Genomic DNA, 19,690 nt, shown 5'->3' with positions numbered 1-19,690 from the left:
TACCATTTAATAGATTTAAATCTAAATTCTTTACGAATAATTAAGGAAATCTAGAATGTTAGACATTGTCTTCATCAGAGATTATTACTATTATATATTTTTTTGTCAATTACACACATAATAGAAGTTGTTATCCAAATCTTAATGTGCTGGCGTTATTGTACAACTAAATAAAGCTTGTTAGTTATTTTTACCGCTTCTTTCTATCATCAAATGACATGTAACATTTCACCAAAAATAAAGTAACAAATAATAGGGAAAGAAAAATGTAAACAAAGAAAGAATTGGTAATAGTCAAAAGAGTGAAAAACGAGTGGAGAAGCGACACAAAAGGGTGTGCATCAAATAAGGACCGGTTGAGAGACAAATTCGGCAAAATGAAGCATCATATGGTATAAAAAATTTGGGTCACTAGTATAAAAGGGAAGGGTTATGAGCTCATAAAAAACACAGAAGAGGAAAGTAATAAGAACCCATCTTCTTCCAATAAAGTATAAGGAAGGAGATTGGGTTGGAAGGGTTGATTTTTGGTAAAAGAAAAAAAAATTATATAAAATTTACAAAAATGACTCGTGGGGCAATTTTTGCTTTGGTGTTGTGCCTCATGGGTGCAGCAGTTATGGGTGAAGACCCTTATCTCTATTTCACATGGAATGTGACTTATGGTACCATTTCTCCATTGGGTATCGACCAACAAGGTATCCTCATCAATGGTCAATTCCCTGGCCCTGAAATCAACTCCACCAGCAACAACAATGTTGTTGTGAATGTTTTCAATAACCTTGATGAGCCACTCCTCTTCACATGGCATGGTGTCCAACAGAGGAAAAACTCATGGCAAGATGGTACCTTGGGAACTCAGTGTCCCATTGCACCTGGAACTAACTACACATATAAGTTTCAGGTAAAGGATCAGATTGGAAGCTTCTTCTATTACCCAACTGTCGGGATGCAAAGAGCAGCAGGTGGTTTTGGTGGTCTGAGGATCAATAGCAGATTGTTGATCCCCGTCCCATATGCTGATCCAGAGGATGAGTATTGGGTTCTTATTGGAGATTGGTATGGAAAGAGCCACAAGACTCTCCAGAGTACGTTGGACAGTGGTCGCAATATTGGAAGACCTGATGGTGTTCACATCAATGGTAAGAATGATGTTGTTGGAAGTGGAAAAGCCATTTATACTATGAAGCCCGGAAAGACCTACAAGTACAGAATCTGTAATGTTGGTCTCAAGGACTCACTCAACTTTAGAATCCAAGGCCACCCAATGAAGCTTGTTGAGTCAGAGGGATCTCACACTGTTCAGAACATCTACGACTCCCTTGATGTCCATGTTGGCCAGTGCTTCTCTGTTCTAGTAACTGCCGATAAAGAGCCTAAGAGTTATTACATGGTTGCCTCAACCCGTTTCACCAAGAAGGCTCTTACTGGAAAGGCCATCATTAGTTACACTAATGGGGTGGGACCTGCATCCCCTTTAATTCCTCTTGCACCAGTTGGTTGGGCTTGGTCTTTGAACCAGTTTAGGTCCTTCCGTTGGAATTTGACCGCTAGTGCAGCCAGACCTAATCCTCAAGGATCATACCATTACGGACAAATCAATATCACTCGCACTATCAAGTTTGTTAACTCTGTTAGCAATGTTAATGGCAAGCTTCGTTACGCCATCAACGGTGTTTCCCATGTTGACACTGAAACCCCACTCAAATTGGCTGAGTACTATGGCCTTAGTGACAAGGTCTTCAAATACAATATCATCGGTGATGTGCCACCAGCATCCCTTGATAACATCAAGTTGGCTACCAATGTCCTCAACACCACTTTCCGTACCTTCATTGAGATCATCTTTGAGAACCCTACCAAGACCATCCAATCTTATAATTTGGCTGGTTACTCATTCTTTGCTGTTGCGTAAGTAATCAACTCTCTTACTTTTATAACTAAAAGCAAGAAATTTATATGCCAATAATTAATTGAAATAATTCTTATTATTATTTTGGTTTGTGTAGAGTTGAGCCAGGGACGTGGTCACCAGAGAAGAGGAAGAACTACAACCTTCTTGATGCTATAAGCAGACACACTATTCAAGTCTTCCCTAAGTCATGGGCAGCAATAATGTTAACATTCGACAATGCTGGTATGTGGAATTTGAGGTCAGAGAATGCAGAGAACCGTTACTTGGGACAACAACTGTACATTAGTGTTTTATCTCCAGAACGCTCTCTCAGAGATGAGTACAACCTTCCAGAGAGACAACTTGTTTGTGGCATTGTTAAGGATTTACCCAGGCCAACACCATCCTACAGCTAAAGTGTTTTCCCCTCTTTCTGTCATAATAATTGTCATGTCACAATAAGCGTAGTTTCATCTATGTACCTTCAACCCTTTCATGAATGCAATTAATTTTTTCCTTATGTAATACCTAATGAAATTTATTTGTAAAATTCTCTTTCCCTTGATGTGGTTTTGACATGAAATGAATCATATTATTTGAATCCTATTATAATATAGTACATGATTATTTTAATTTCAAGTAATCACATAAATCAAATATATCACTCAAGCTTTCTGTTAAACCTTTAATCACTAGCAATATGCCAAATGCAACTTATCGGAAAAGAGATATTATAAAATAAACATTTTTTTTGAATAAAAAGAAAACCTATTATCACTAACAACATAAAAAAATCTAAACAGAAGGTAGACCTAGTTTTCCCTACCACATTCAGAAACTCTAAGTTGTCAGAAAAACAACAATAACAATCACTTATGGTAAAATATATTTTTAATAAAAAGAATCACTTATAACAAAATGTCTCAACGGTTATGTAGTTCCATTCACATTGAATTGATAATCGACTACTGAGGTGATTACACTTATATACTTATATATAAGGTAATTGTTTACCTAACCTGATATCAAATGTAAATATACATGATGAAACTAAACTGAAATGAAGCTAGCTAGCTAAACTAGCATCATAACTAAAAAATGTCTAATATAACAAATAACTTATAATAAATTGTTTTATGTTTAAATAAAAAAATTAATAATTAAAATTTCAAAATAATCAATTTTATCATTATAATTGAAATATATTCCTAGCAGCTTCTAATTAACACGAATAGATATTCAAGTAAAATTTGATTATTTTTTTATTTAAACATATAATGTCTATTTTATACCAAAATATATAAAAGTTAATCAATATTTTATACATATATTAAAAATCACTTAATTTTTTAGTCTTAAATAAGGAATATAAAGGGCCTTTACATAAGAGATTAAACTAGAAGAAATAGGGCAACATTAAAAAAATATATATATACAAGCTCAAATTAAGTAAATAATTTGGGTAATAAACTAGGAAATAGGACTAATGATTGTATGATTTGTACTTGTTCAACTTAACAACTTATAAGGCTTGTACTTGTTCAACTTAGCAATTTGTAATGTTTGTACTTGTAAGATTTGTACTTGTTCATTCTAGTTAAAGCTTGTAAAGACTTGTAACTTTTTTTGGTTAAAGTTTATAAGACGTGTAGTAGCTACTTGTGATTAATGAAATTGCATTTCTTCTATATTTGCTGAAGATTTATTGTTTGGCATCTAGCTTGATTATAGTTTTTATTTCGAGGTTTTGAGTGACGAGAACTAGTCCCTACAGAGGGTTGATCTGCGAGATAAGATCTAACCAATATTGGTGTGTCATACTCGGCAAGATTAGTCTCGGCTATGTATGACTCGTCATAATTTGCAATTTAAGACCTAGCCACATTGGCATATCATACCCGACAAGATTATATCCAGCTATGAATGACTAGTCATAATTTGCAAGATAAGACCTAGCCACATTGACATGTCATACCGACAAGATTAGACCTAACTAAGTGAATTACTCGTCATAATCTGCATGCAAGATAAGACCAAACCATATTGGTGTGTCATACTTAGCAAGATTTAACCCAACTATGTATGACTTGTCATAATCGTTGGTAAGGGTGAGCATGGACTGTATAAGGTTTGTTCCTTACTCGATCCAAAATATTGGTAGAGTCATTTTCTCGAACCCGACCCTAGACCCAATTAAATATAATGCATACCACTTTTTGATAAAGTTTTCTCAATAGTTTACTTATTATTATGAATATGTAATGATATATATATATATATATATATATATATATATATATATTGTTAACCATGTATATATGATAAAATAATTAGAGAACCAATGATACTTTTGACAAAAGAGATATCATTATTCTATACACAATTGAATAAACATACATACAAACATGATAAGTAAATGATTGTTGACTAGGTCGGATGAGGTCATGCTTGTCCCCTATCCAACCTTAAATATTGTACAGGTCTAAATTTTGAACTCAAAACTGACCATAGACCCGATGAGATCAACCCTATTTGGGATCGATCATGATCGGGTCAAACAAGGTGAGCGGATAAGGCCGGGTCCTGCTCACCCCTAATCGTTGGCTTGAAATGGAAGTCCATGTTGCAACATTTTGTGAGGCAGACAAGGATTCGTGCTTCGATGTTGGATGCTTCTAGGCTCTAGCTTATTCTAAAATGACTTATCGGCCAAGGGGAGCATGTCTTGCAGGTCCCATGTCAGATGGATCTTGCAGGTCCGTACTCTATAGATAATTAATTTATACTTGTGTTAATATGTGTCATCGTATCATAGGTATATTTTGTTCTCTGTCGAAAGGCGTAGTAGAGCACATATAGCATGTGGCTTGTGACATAGGTCTATGTTGTTTAGATGACATATCAATCCTATGTCGGAGGTGCAGCAAAGGGGTGTGAGATGTGGTCCTTCTACTCTCTTGTCGTTTCCGATCAACGACTATGTTCTTTATGGATTGTTCAGTTGTCCGATTGAGACCCAAGAGTGTTTGAACAATTGAACTATGCTTGTCTCGTCCGATTCCCTATTGGCATTTGTTACCCTTTTTCAATCACGACGTGGACTTTAGTACCAAGATAGAACAACTACGGTACAAGTAGACTTGCTGTGCAAGTGACATGTAGAGTCAATATTTCCTTTTAAAATAATTCCCAAAGTTTACTATTTTTAACCTATATAATAACAATATCTTACTTTTTCTTCAAATTTCACTACGTGCATGTTTTACAAGTTATGATTTTCAAAAAAATAGGCTTACACAACATGCATGTTATAAATTTAAATGGATAGATTTATTAATATTCAACCTTTTGAAAATTTACCTGAAAATTTATAAACTTTTAGACGCTTAGGTTATACTTAAATTGCATACATTGGTTATCATGTAAATAAATAATTTAGGGATAGTATATTCATTTTACCAATTGTAAGAGGCTAAAAATATTCAGATTCAGGCTAAACACATGTTATATTTGCATATCTCTAATAAATACGTTTACCGAAATTATAATTTTTTGTTTGGCTTAAATTTTATGCTTATTAGTTATATGTTTTACATGCTTTCTTTATGGGAAAAAACAAGTATGTTGAAAATAATATAAATGTTTTTGTACTAAGAATACCTTAATCCATTGTGCACCAAACAACAGTAGCTTTATCTGAACTAGTAGAAAATTAAGCAGCACCATTCTCAATGGCTTTGTGAAGAGAGTATTAGTATGTAAAACAATACTCGAATCTATCGTTGGGTCCATTATCTAAGAATTAAAGAGTAGATGAGACTCGAACCCACACCTTCATTTTCCACACATATAATATTTCCTATGCAGAAGAAAGTCATGCTTGCTATAAAATGCAGATTAGAAGAAAATAAAATTTGCCACTGAAAGTGCAGTGGGCAAGATGCATGGAAGAAAATCAACAGCAAAGAGTGTTGCAAATAAATCAAAATCATCTCCATGAACGAACTCTCCTATTGAAGATCTGTAACCAAGAAATTAAATATCCAGTTTGATATTATATAAAACATCATAGTTTATTACAATACAACTCTGCTAATCATTATTGTCTATAACGTAATTAATATCCAGCGATTCAATCAAATTGCCTATATGTCTTTCCATGAACTATTCCAAATAAAGGTTGCCACTTATATACTCTTGAAGAAGCTATCCTAATTGCGTAATTGAGGACTACAGTAATAATTCTATATAAAGGTACAATATAATTCTTCATTAAGAAGCTTTATTTTACAATGATTTTAAGTCGCTTTTGCATGTTATCGATCATGTGCAATGTAATTCTCCATCTATCTCTATATATTTTCTATGTCGGATTTTTTGTATATTTTAATTTGTTAATCCTTATTAGGGACTGTTTTGATGTCATTTCTAATTTTTAAGTTGTAGTTTAGAATTTTACTTGTAGGAGATGAATTTGGTTGAGATGGAAATTTACAAGACCAAAATAAAAGGAATTCGAAGTGAATGGGCTTACTTTTTCAGTTTAGCGAATTGAATTAGAGGGTAACAAAGATGAGATGTTAATTGGAATATAAGAGAGAATGAAGGCAATTCCACACATCTCCGAAATCTGAGAGGGTTTTGACTTGAGTCGCAAAGTCCAAACAAAAACACGGGCTAGTCGTATTCAATTTACTTATTAATTTAATGAATGTTATGATTTGTTTGAACAACTTCGGCTTCCGTAGCATAGTGGTATTGCGTTCGCTTCGTAAGCGAAAGGTCGCGAGTTCGATCCTCGCCGGGAGCTCTAATTTTTATTTCTAACGGAGAAGAAATCCATTTTGAAACTTAGGAATGATGAAATTTCCTTAGTTTTTTTGCACGTGGAAATATCAAATTAAAGCTATCATGGCAGAAGATTTATATTTATCCCTTATATTAATATATTAATTAATCGATATTAATTGATATCTTCCCCTCTAGATGTTGAATTAATGTAGTCTAATAATGCTTTCGTTCTTTATCTTTATTAACAAAATTAATTTGGTTGCTAATTTAATAAATGATTCATTTTTATTTCGTTAACTTTAAAATTGTTTCAATCTCACCCTCTTTGTTAATGAAAATGGATTTACACTAGCAATTTTTGGAATATTTCTCTTCCCTCACTGAAATCTGGATTTTACTGTCCACAAATATTTATCTTACTTTTCTTCTTCATTTTCTTTATTTTGCCTCAGGCCATCCTTCTTCCTTTCAATTTCAGAGGTGAAAACATGGTAGAATGGGAATTTAGTGTTATTTTAAATCAAGGATGCCATAAAAAAGGGATTATGGAAAGAGGAAGGGATAAGGGGAGAATAGTAGATGAATAGGACATTGTTGTTCTAAACCATATCTCAAATCATATCTCACACTAATGAAAATATATTATATTATTAGGAAAAAAAAATTAAACACTCGTTATTTATTTTACGATAGAATGAAAGCAATTCCACCATATCAATATTTTATCGATTATTATTTTTTCATAAATACGTTTTTACAAAATTTTTTATAATTAACCATGTAGATTCATTATCCACAACAAAGATCCGTGACATGAAATGTTTTCACAATATTGAATGTCATGTTTTTTTCCTTAACAAATTTACAATCAAGAGCTTAGTATCAAATACATTCTTTATTAATTAGATACTCGTCTATGAAAGATAATTATCCATAAGATACTATAGATTTATGCATTGTTCCATTTCATTTAGTATCAGGTATAACCAAACCTGCTTTTTACCTATTTCTAAAGGTTTATTCGGGGTCAACCATTCTCGAGAGTTCAATCAAGAAAATGAAACTCTTAGCTTAAAATTAATGTATTTATTAATTATTTTTTATTTTGAGATGATATCCTTTATATTTAACAAAACTAAACTCTGCGCTTGCCACTATAACTATTTTAAATTATTTAGATCGCACATATATGACATTATCTACATTCTTTCTTAATTTATCTAAATACCTAAATGAAGATCTTATCATGAATTAATAGTGATAGTCATTACAATGTCACATACATGGTAGTGATATATTTTCACTTAAACTAGTGATCTATACGAACCATCAATATAATTGCTTTTAAATTATATAGACCGTACTCTCATATCAACATTGAACACATAAAACTATAAGCAATCCTTCCTTAATTTATCTGATTTACTAGCATCTAAAATCAGATCATAATCATAATGTAAATAATCTGGCATGAGAATAAAAAATAGAAAACTTTGGGTCACTTTGGGCTTGTACTACCCAGTCCACATGCCACAACCACGAGTCAATAATACACCGTGTTAACAAAACCCATAAACAAAAAAGCAAAAAAAAAAAAAAAACAGATCTTATATAAATTTATTATCTATTTATTTATTTAAGCCCTTGTTGTAGTTTGAGAGAGATCTCACTTTACTCACACCGCCTCCACTCCGAAGTTCCCAACTTTTTCTTCCCCCAATCTCTCACCTAGGTTCTGATCTCTTCCTCGGAGGTAACATGTTCTGTTTTCTCTTTTGGAATCCTATGATTATGTTAAGATTCACTTTCATGTCATTTGTTATCTGTTTTTGTTTTTCTTTTGTCTGATCCATTTTTTTTAATTTTCCTGTTGATCTTTTTTCCTCTTATTTTTATCCATTATAAATATTTGAGAATTTGTGAAAAGGGTTTTGTTTTGATTGTGGTAGGGTTTTGGAATTTAAAGATTGACTTTTTTTTTGCTCAAAAAATAAAATAAAAATCACAGCTTTATCTATTTTATTTTGATTATTTTGGTAATTGTTTTTGTATTTAGTTTATGCCGTAGGCACACATTTTTCATGTTCAAATGCGTTCTGAATCATGGGTAGACTAGTTCATATTCATCTATAGTTGAAAGTTTGATACTAAGTCATATTAGTAGCGTCTATATGTTATTTGCCTAAATTCAAGCCTTTTGTTTTATCAACGAATGGCTAAGGCCAATTGGATTTTTTTTGGTGTATGGTTCGAATTTGTATACTATTGCATCTAATTGGGTTTAACTGCATGTGTTTATTCACTTATTATTTTGTGAATTAGTTTCCTCTTGGAAGGGTCATGGGAAATATTTGATTTATGATTGTGGATTGTGTTTTTAGGAGAATTGTAATGACATGTTCAAGATTTTGTTTGTGTTCATGATTTTATTGTATAAATGTTTGGTCACGATTCATGAGATAAATGCATCAAATGTATATGTTATATGAAATATATTTATTATATATATATTCAAAATTCTATAATAAGAATGGTTGTTTTAGTTTGTTAGGAATTAAGGTTTGTTTGACTTTGAGCGCACAATAACCGTTAAAAGGATTCTTTTTGTTATATAATAACTAATAAGGATTGTTTGTCATTATGTGCCATTATTAGACTAACTTTTTTGTGCGCGTGTGCACGCGCCCTTTGTTTTGTTACAGGGATGGCGGTATCTGATGGGTCCCCTACCCCACAGATGGTTGGCAATGCTTTTGTGGAGCAGTATTACTCTATTCTGCATCAAAATCCAGATCAGGTTCACAGATTTTACCAGGAATCTAGTGTCCTAAGCCGGCCTGAAGAAGATGGTACCGTGACAACTGTGACTACTATTGTTGTAAGTACCAATCCAGTTGTTGTTTGTCAACGTAGCCTGTTAATGAATGCAAATAAAAATAAAGATAATAGCAACTTATGTCCACAGATTGGGTAACGAATGCAGTGCGAGATCTCGTTACTGAGTTTTTCTTCTGTTGGGTATTTTTTGCGCATGTGTGTTTATGTTTGACTATGATGTATTGCAAAAATGATTCTACATACATCTATTGACTTCAATAATCGATCTTTATTTTGGTGCAGGACATCAATAAAAAGATACTCTCCCAGGATTATACAAGCTTTAGAGTAGAGATTCTGAGTGCTGATGCTCAGCCTTCATATAAGGATGGAGTAGTGGTTCTAGTTACTGGCAGCTTAACTGGAAGTGACAATCTGAAAAGGAAGTTTACTCAGTCATTTTTCCTGGCTCCACAGGACAAAGGCTACTTTGTCTTGAATGATCTTTTTAGATACATCGACGAGTATAAGTCAGTTGATATCGAGGCTGTGCCAGAAATTGATGCTGAAGAAATTGCTCCAGCAGATGCTTTTATTCCGGAGTCTGGTAATTAATTTTTGTACATGTTCTGGTTTTAAATATTTTTTTATAACCTTTTGCTTTAATTGTTAGGAAGTATGAGTTTTAATATTTTGCTTGTGATTGTGAATGTAGAGCCCATTCAAGTTCCTGAGAACATTCCACTTGCTCCTACTCAAACTGCTGTCCTGGACACTGACACTATTGTCAGCAAAGAAGTGAGTGAACCAATAGAGAATGGAAAATTACCAGTTGCTGAAACCGTGGTTCCTGTTAATCTTGTGAAAGAGCCAAGTCATCAGGAGCATCTCCCAATCACGGAGAAAGCTGCTTCTCCTACACAGGAGGACCTTCCAAAGAAATCTTTTGCATCCATTGTAAGTTTTATTCGTTTGTTTATATGTTCATTTTTATTCTTGTGGTGTTGTATCTTATGCAGTTTTTCTCTTTCTTTATTTCAGGTGAATGCACTGAAAGAGAATGCTGCTCCCTTCCATGTGAGGGTTTCCCCAGTGAAACCTGTAGAACGACCACGCATATCTAGCGTGCCTGCACCTGCAGCACCAGTGCCTAGAACTGAAATTGCATTGGAAAAGAATAATGAGAGTTCAGGTGATTTTAACTCTTCCATGGATAACGTGGTTGAAGATTTAGAAGTATATTTCATCCCAAATTTGTCTGATTTGAATGAAGATGTTGTTTTGTAACTCATGTGGTTTTCCTTCTACAGGTAAGGCTCATGCAATATTTGTTGCAAATTTGCCTATGAATGCAACCGTGGAACAACTGGAACAGGCTTTCTTGAAATTTGGGCCCATTAAACCTGATGGTGTTCAAGTTAGAAGTAACAAGGTTAGTAATAGTATGTTATAATATTCGTTTTTTAAGATGTAGCTGCACTTGAACCTCTACAAGTATTCATGCATTATTTTGTTCTCTTTCCAGCAACAGGGATCTTGTTTTGGCTTTGTGGAATTTGAGTCCGCTACTTCGATGCAAAGTGCACTTGAGGTAAGCTCATTGTTTTGGATAGTTATCATATTTGATTTTCAGATTATGATTGTTAAGGATAAGCCTTGGTATTAGTAAATGTTTTTGAGCTACTAAATTAAAGAACTATTAGGATTGGAGGTTGTGGAATCGGCAACTATGCAGCTGCAGCGTCGTTCATCATTATTCATTGGGTGTATTTAGTGTGTTTTCTTTGTTTGAGATACACATGATACACTCATTGTAGTATTGTGAATTTCTAGAGTATAGAATTTCCATTGGTAGTTAAATATCCAAAAATCGAAGAGGGGGACCATTTTGCTCTTTTCCTTTTGATTGTCCAAGAATATGGTGGCATCTAACCTCTATATGTACTATTTTCAGGCCTCTCCCCCTGTTGTGTTGGACAACCGTAAGCTTTCAGTCGAAGAAAGGCGAGGTAAGAGAACATTTCAAATTATGAGGTTTTTTTATTATATCCCATGACTTCTTACATCTTTGACCAATTTATTCTCTAAACAAAGAAATGGCGACACACTGCACAACACTCCCACTTAGTGGTGTCCGAGAAGGGTTAGAATGCAGCCTCGGGAGACTATTTCCACGATTTGAACTTGTGACCTCATGGTCATTAAGCAGCAACCTTACTGTTGTGTCAGACTTGCCCTCTAATTTATTCTCTGACTATGATGTATAATGTTTTATTGCTTATCTATTTTCTCTAAAATAAATTATGTGCTTTTAGGTTCCATGTTTTTTTGCCGAAATACCCACTCATATCTTCTGTTATGTAAATCTTTTGCATTTACAGTAATATCACTCAATATCTCATGTAGTTTTCCTTTGATGTCGCAGCTAATAATGACAGGGCTAGATTTTCATCAGGACGGGGTGGATACCGAAACGATAACTTCAGAGGCCGTGGAAACTTCGGTGGCGGCCGTGGATTCTCTGGTAGAAATGATTTTGAGAAGCGTGGTGAGTTCTCTGGCAGAGCACGGGGCGGTAACAATAACGGCGGTGGACGTAGCAATGGAGAATCTGCACCAAGGGGAGGTTTTCAGAATGGAGGAGGAAAGGCCCCTCGTCAACCAATGAAAGTTTAATAAAGTGCTTTCTTTTTATTGGTAATTGAGTGAACAACAGGATTTTACTATATAACTAGCGGCATCTATAGTTTTTGGTTTGCATTTGGATTTAGAGTTTTTTTCTTCTTTGTAGTTGTCATTATTATGATTATTTGGCGTCAGAGTACTTTGGTTAAACTTAAACCAAGTGACTCCCAATACCTGATTTCCTTATCTATCTTTTTTAATTTCCTTTTTGTCTTCCAATTTTGTTTCATTTTGTACCTGACTTTGTGGAATAATTATTTTGAATCCTGCAACAATCTATGCCATTATGTTTCTTGCCCTACAAAAATTTATTTTTTGTTTGTGTTTTGTTTGCAAAACTTTGTTTGAAGTGAGTTTTTACAAGAATGTATTACCTTTTCATTAAATCTGAGGTTCATTTTGAAGGTAACTTGTTCATTGAGAAGTTTTTTATGTTTTCTGCGTGCTATTAAAGGTATCTCTTCACCTTGTTTTGAGTAAGGATTAATTTCTTTTGGGTTGCATGTCTATTTCTTCCAACATATATCGTTCTCAGAAATTGAACGATTGACCTTTTGGATGAGGGAATATCTTTGGTGGTAAAAAAAAGAACGGTAAAAAAACTTCTCAATGATATTTTAATGTGGAATGTGTTTACATTATCTTGTCCACATGGATTTAAAAGTGTCGTGCTTGTCACTTTAAGTTCTACTGCTCTTTTGATATTACATGGTATTTTTATTTTGCAAAACTGAAATTTTGTTTGCTTAAATTATTTTATTTTTCAATTTGTTCCCTCAATTTTATCTTGTGTATTTTTTGGCTTTTCTTTTTAGAACTTTTTTTTTAATGTGCTCCATTACATGTAGCTTGTAATGTAATTAGGCTGATGTGAATTTATGAATTAATAATGACGTAAATAAGTCTTTGAAGGATAAATAAGTGTTTAATCCAAAAAAAATCACTAGAACCACATGGAAATGAAAGATAAAAGGAAAAACATGGATTTTTTTTGCTTGTTTTTTATATAACTTGGTATGTAGGTGTTCAAACTAAAATAGGTAGAGGCAGAAGATAAATGAAGAGAAAGAATGAGTATTTAAGAACATATGGATATGGAGATCATTTGGTTCAACTTGATGTCCTCAATACTCTCCTATCCAACAATATAGTGCTATTTCATATATTAATTTTAGCTCATTATGCTACTGAAAAATACCTATTCATATTAATTTTAGCTCATTATGCTACTAAAAAATACCTATTCATGTGTAACATTTCCTTTCCATTAGGACATTATATTATTGGGTGGAACATAGTTGGATACAATAACTTGCACATGTGATATCCATCCCTTTAAGAATGTAATTTTTGGGAACAACAAAAGGTTGATGTATCACATATCATAAATTATTGTATTATGTTATATTAGTAATTCAAGCATGCTTTAAGAAGATTTTTTTTATCATTTTTTACATGAAGGAGAATTTTTATAATCATTAATTTTAAGGTTTTTAAACCGATGAATAATTCAAGTACCTCAAAATGGATTAGTTCCTTACATGTGGAGATACATTTATTAGTACAAAAAAATGTTGCTTCTAAAATATCCACATTGATTCAATTATCTAGTTCACTAATCAAACCTACTATTCAATCAATGTTTCATAAATTGGTTTGAAGTTCAATCATCTTAAATTTTTTGGAAGAAAAATAAATAAAAAGTAGACTTTTGATTATGAACACCTCCCTTATGCTCCGTCTAGTGCCAACCTAACAATTGTAGAACTAAGATTTAACACGAGTTTTAGACTCATTTAAAGGTAAGCTAATGTTATTAGCACTCTAAATTGTTTATACATTATTTTATTAATTGAATATTATTTTATGTTTTATATTCTTTTTTATATTAATGCTGATTAATGAGAATTGTGAATTGAGAATCAACAGTAACATCACTCCATTAAACATACAACAAAGATAGAATAATAATTTACTTTTAGTATAATACTCAAAATTAAAGTTTAGGCCATATGCCTTTGTCCAAACAATATTCTCCCCTAATATAATTATGGTGTATTCTATATGAGAAAAAGATGTGTGTATTGACAGTGTACAAGATTTATACATTGTCATTGAGTTATACATCATTGATATTTAATTATTGTTGACTTTTCAAAAAAAGTAATCCAAATGAATGGTGGATAATAGTGTGCATGTATATAAACTTTACATTGTCAGTGTACAGATTTTACACTCAATCTATATTTAATACTAATTATCATGCATGTAAGCTACATTAAAGTTGTGCATGCTTTCGCCTAAACTATAATATATAATAATTTCTCTTATGCAAAGACATTTACGACCATCACATTTACCTTTACTGAAAAGAAAATCTCATCTCCCAAACCCTTTCCTTCATCAAAACCATCCAAATCATAACTGATAAAATTCTATTTTTATGGCTCGTTTGGTATTATTTGTACTTTTCTTGGCTCTCAGCATTGGCCATTCAAGTAAGCACTTGATTATGTGTGTTTTTCTATCTTTAACTTTGGGTTAAAAATATGTTTTTTTATTCCAATTATGATATCATATCATTTAATATTTTCTCCATTCTAATCATTATTTTTTTTATCCCTTTCGTAATTTGTCCATTAGGTGCCATTTATTGTTTAAGCAAAGATGGCGTGGATGATGATGAGCTTCAAAAAGCATTAGACTATGCTTGTGGGTTTGGAGCAGATTGTGGTCCAATTCAACCAAATGAGCCTTGTTATGAACCCAATACTGTGAAGGAACACTGCAACTATGCCTTTAATAGCTATTACCTGAATATGCAAAGTGTTGGAGGGACATGTGACTTTGCTGGCTCTGCCACAACCACTCTAACCCCACTTTGTAAGCATACAACCTACATATACTATCTATCCTAGACCATGTCTCGTATGATATCTCATGTCAATAAAAATAAAACAAAAATAATAATAATAAAAATTTAAACTTTTTAATTGACATAATATACTTTAAATAACATAGAACAATGTGCAAAATGAGATTTGAGACAATATTTATTCATGAATATAATGTGTAACTCTAAACTAAAGCCCAGTCACCACAAATTAATGGCACATATCGTGGAATTCTAATTTTAGTATAATATTTATACTAAAAATTTATATACAGTTAATATATTATTCATTATTTATTTGTGTTACAGAATCAATATAAAAAAATATGAATAGTTAATAATAAAGTGACAGTATATTAAACTCATTTACATTACATTCATTTTTTTTTTATCATAATTTTGATATGTAAGCATCTTCTTTATTAACAGCTAATATCCTTCAGGATGTGTTTACCCCACAAGTTCTAGGTACGTATGTTCTTAATTATGGACCTTATGTACCCACCTCCCAAAATCAAACAATTAGAATTAGAATGTCCCATAAGAATAAAAGTGGTATTAGCTATGCATGTGTATCGTCATTGTTATAAGAAAACTTCACAACAACTTCACATATTTTATATTCATTCTAGATCTAGCTCACATATAGTAAGTATGTAATAATATATTAAATAAATTATTGATGTGCCTTGTATTATTTTAATGTCTATTGTAGGCAAATACTTTATTGGAAAAAAATGTACACAATTTATAAATTTTATACATTATCACTGTATCATCTATAATTCACGTTATCATTTATATTAAAAAATAGTACAAATGAATAGTGAATGTATATAAATTTTTACACTGATAATACATAGATAATATACTTATATTTTATTTTATCTTGATTGTCTTGCAGTGATTCAGGAGTAGGAACTACACCACCACCATTCGATATACCAACACCTCCATCAACCGATACAAATCCTGGACCAATTTTTGGAACAAGTCCTCCTAAAGTTCGAAATGGCAGTTCCAACATTAAAAGCACCAATGCGATGTTATCAATGTTTCTTGTTCTTGTCATCTCATGGTTAACCTTGAGGGCCTAAATAGTGCCACAGTTTGACTAGGAATCAATGAGCAACTCAAGCAAAGCTTTTATTATGGGTTATTTATCATTCTGAATAAAGGAGGTGAAAATAGATCGTGATAATTTTTATTTTAGTTTTTTCACCGTTTGTATATCTTAAGTATTCAAAGTTTTAACTTTAAAATATTTCAATGAAGTTGGTTTCATATTGAATTTTTACCTATGGGTATTGATGTTGATTTTGACCTATTAAATTTTACTATAACATCTAGACTTCACATTCACATTTTGTTGGAACCTTGGAGAGAAAAGAGTTTAAAAGAAGAAGGAAGAGAAATATATATCAGAACCTTGTCTTATTCTTGTTGTTATTTAGCAAATATACATTTATGCCTTTTATAGAAAGAAATGTTAACTACTAACTAATTTAACAAACTAAAACTACTATCTATAGCTAGTTACAACAGCTTTTCCTAACTACAAACTAATCTCTTTAATACTTAGATTAGGCATCAAACTCAACACATTTAACATACGACTTGTTTGGTATGGAAGACTTTATAAATTTTTCTATTTTATTAATGATATCATATTTATTCTCATTAACCATTACAAAAAATGAACTTATAAACAAATTCACAAATATACATTTATACTAAAATAATGTTGAAAATCTCCTAATTAATTTAAAATTTAAAAGCAAGTTGTCAATTAACACAGTGAAATTCAAATGGAAGAATAATAGTAAAATTCAATTTTTCGCAATCCTATTTCACATAGCCACTAATGGTGATATCCCATATGTAATAAAAATATATGTGAAAATGGTGATATTTCATATATTTCTATTCCAAAAATTGTTCTATTCTACTTTTAATTACATGCTCACTATTTAAAACTTGAAATTATCACATACTATTTATTACCATAGATATAAGTTTTGACACAAATTTACTAAAAAATTGCTATAAACATCAATTCTGAATAAATGAAAATATAGATTAAAACATAAGACATCATAATAAATATGTCAACAAAATTATAAATATATTAATATTATAAACTTATATTATAAAAGGCACAAAAAAACTAAAACTCAAACATTGTATTGATTAAAAACTAGCTCTATATAAAAGTGATTGTATGTTGATTTTGATATATTGTATTTTATTTTGACATCTAGACTTCTCATTTGACATTTGACTTCTTTGATATCGATGACTTTACTAATGACTTTTATAGTTTTTTTGTTGTTTTCAATAACATTTTTTTTAAATAAGAAACTTTAAAATTTTGACCATCTATTGAATTGAAATTATATTTTTCAAACATCAGATCAATTTTTTACTCTTCTTAAAAAGCTATTTTCATTATTTTAAACGATTTTGTGAAATATATTAATATTTATATTATTTATTCATTTAATATCTCTAGTAGCAAAAAAAAAAAAAAGTTAGCACCCCAAAAATATATATTTCAGGTTGCAATATGAATATGTAGTAACTATTTGACTTTGGTATGATAAATTTGCCACCTAGGAGTGTAGAAGAAATAAACATTTTGGAGAGTATCAATTCAAAATAAATAAATAAAGATAAGAGATGTTATTTTGGTAAATGTAAAATGTTTTTTAATCTATTTTTCAGGATATATGTTAAAAATCTCATCAAAAGAAAATTTCATTTAAAATGATATATCTATCATTCTTCGAAAGGTGAAATGCTTAATTTTCTATAAGGACACGCTTTTCATTAAATCCAAACATGTGTATTAAGAGATACACTAGAATAACGAATGTAAAGTTGTAAATCATTCATTGCTTATTTGACCACTTTGTTTAAAATATACAAAACACTATGAATAAAAAAATTCAAATGTGTTATGAGAGCACAAGTGACCATTGTGAACATTTTCCAGGCCGAAACAATTACAGAAAACTTGCACCTTTATGCATCATTACCGCGTCCAGACTCAGAGGTTATCAGTGCTGCAGATATTTAAAATCAAAATGTCAACGAAGTGCTGTTTGCATGGAAAATAACATTTTTTGGATGGCAAATCTAAGAGACAGTATATACAACAACTAAAGGTCACGGATATGAATTGGATAATGTTATAATGATCTATCTTAAATTATATTTAATAAAAAAATATTGAGCTCTAATTCTTAAATGTGATACTCTTAAAGCTACTTAAATGTATAATTTCGTTATGAGTGGTTTGGAAAGTGGCATGTTTAAGTAGTAATCAAGTATATTGTTAACAGTGCACTAGTTTAACAGTAGCAGATGGGAATTATAAAATTATATGTTTTTAATTTATTTAATGTTAAACAAATAAAATCTGCACCCTTGAATTATTTTGTCAAATTTTGGGCCCAATATTGAAAAGTATCATAGTGAACATAAAAATGTTATCGTATGTACCAAACTAGTTAAATTTCACTAAATAACATAAAATAGATGGTAACTTTCAATTGAATTATTTTGTTTTTTTATGATTTTTCTTTTTAAATAGATGGTAACTTTCAATTGGATTGGGACATCATGAAACATAAAAAAGTGGAACAGAGGTCATCCTCATTTTATATTATGCCCTAGAAAATCAGTACCCTTCATTTTATTTAGATTCTCACTATTTTATGAGCATACAAAAAGCATACACTATAGAAAATCATGCAAATGTAGCTAAAAATCATCATACACATACCTCAGGTTCAGCAGGTTTGGCTTCTTCTGTTTTGAGTTCTTCAGCTGCATAAGAGCGTTTAACTTTTGTTAGCCCAACTTTAAGCAAATCTGAGTGCATCATATTTATTATAAGCTCGACAACAAGAAGCTTGATTATGCAAGCAACTAGTAGCTCAGGAACTTGGGCCACTTCTATCAGTTTTAGACATCTTTCTTCAGCTAAAAACAATGTTGTAATATTTACCAATGCACAAAGCAAATTCATTTGATATCAAGTCTCAATTGCCTCATCAAATTCATTTTATAAGGTGGTCTGATGGTTAGGATGAAGAGTGAATCAAGGAATTGAGTGAAGAAGGTTATGAGGTCGAGTATCACCCACAACAAAAATACTAACATATTAACATTTGCCGATAAAAAAAGTCTCAATAATCACTATACCTCCATCCTCAGGCATATCTGAGGTCCAGAGAGTCAGATTATCTCTCAACAACTGCATGATCAAAGTACTGTCCTTGTAAGACTCTTCACTCAAGGTGTCTAACTCAGCAATTGCCTCATCAAAAGCTTGTTTAGCCAAATGGCATGCCCTATAAGTTTCAACGACTTCAGTAAGACAAGCCACAAGATCGAGCTAGCAACATAAGCAATTATTTATTGGATCTATGCATACCTTTCAGGAGAGTTCATTATCTCATAATAAAACACTGAGAAGTTTAGTGCCAGTCCAAGACGGATTGGATGAGTTGATGGAAGATCTGTGCTTGCAGCAGCTAAAGCAGCCTAAAATTAGAAATAGTTCATCACATCAAAGGACAGCAAAATATATATATATATATATA

General features: G+C 31.7%; 2 protein-coding genes, 3 long non-coding RNA genes and 1 other non-coding gene across 6 annotated transcripts in view; 4 read left to right on the top strand and 2 right to left on the bottom strand.

Annotated features, from left to right (window-relative positions):
• Positions 442 to 2,421, top strand: LOC109332114 (L-ascorbate oxidase homolog). The gene is made up of 2 exons (XM_019566945.1): positions 442 to 1,911; positions 2,010 to 2,421. The coding sequence occupies exons 1-2, from the start codon at positions 566 to 568 to the stop codon at positions 2,308 to 2,310; spliced, it is 1,647 nt and encodes a 548-aa protein (XP_019422490.1). The 5' UTR covers positions 442 to 565; the 3' UTR covers positions 2,311 to 2,421.
• On the top strand, positions 6,633 to 6,704 carry TRNAT-CGU. Its single transcript has one exon. It is a non-coding gene; the product is annotated as a tRNA-Thr (tRNA).
• LOC109332982 (ras GTPase-activating protein-binding protein 2-like) lies at positions 8,324 to 12,462 on the top strand. The gene is made up of 9 exons (XM_019568182.1): positions 8,324 to 8,438; positions 9,388 to 9,563; positions 9,806 to 10,109; positions 10,218 to 10,459; positions 10,544 to 10,694; positions 10,813 to 10,934; positions 11,028 to 11,093; positions 11,457 to 11,511; positions 11,928 to 12,462. Exons 2-9 carry the CDS (start codon positions 9,390 to 9,392, stop codon positions 12,176 to 12,178), a joined length of 1,365 nt encoding a protein of 454 aa, XP_019423727.1. The 5' UTR covers positions 8,324 to 8,438; positions 9,388 to 9,389; the 3' UTR covers positions 12,179 to 12,462.
• Positions 11,518 to 19,690, bottom strand: part of LOC109332986 — a 21,586-nt gene continuing 13,413 nt past the window's right edge. Inside the window, exon 3 of the long non-coding RNA XR_002105963.1 lies at positions 11,518 to 11,756. This is a non-coding gene — a long non-coding RNA (uncharacterized LOC109332986). The remainder of the gene's footprint in view (positions 11,757 to 19,690) is intronic.
• The window catches only part of LOC109332985, a 19,483-nt gene continuing 16,054 nt past the window's right edge, over positions 16,262 to 19,690 (top strand). Inside the window, exon 1 of the long non-coding RNA XR_002105962.1 lies at positions 16,262 to 16,274. This is a non-coding gene — a long non-coding RNA (uncharacterized LOC109332985). The remainder of the gene's footprint in view (positions 16,275 to 19,690) is intronic.
• On the bottom strand, positions 17,944 to 19,661 carry LOC109332984. The gene is made up of 4 exons (XR_002105961.1): positions 19,522 to 19,661; positions 19,290 to 19,438; positions 18,868 to 18,911; positions 17,944 to 18,145 (listed from the first exon to the last, which is right to left on the bottom strand). It is a non-coding gene; the product is annotated as an uncharacterized LOC109332984 (long non-coding RNA).

The sequence above is a fragment of the Lupinus angustifolius genome, chromosome LG18, assembly GCF_001865875.1.
Source record: "Lupinus angustifolius cultivar Tanjil chromosome LG18, LupAngTanjil_v1.0, whole genome shotgun sequence".
NCBI lineage: Eukaryota > Viridiplantae > Streptophyta > Magnoliopsida > Fabales > Fabaceae > Lupinus > Lupinus angustifolius.
Note: the sequence above shows the minus strand (reverse complement) of the source record. Positions and strands in the feature narration are given on the sequence as shown.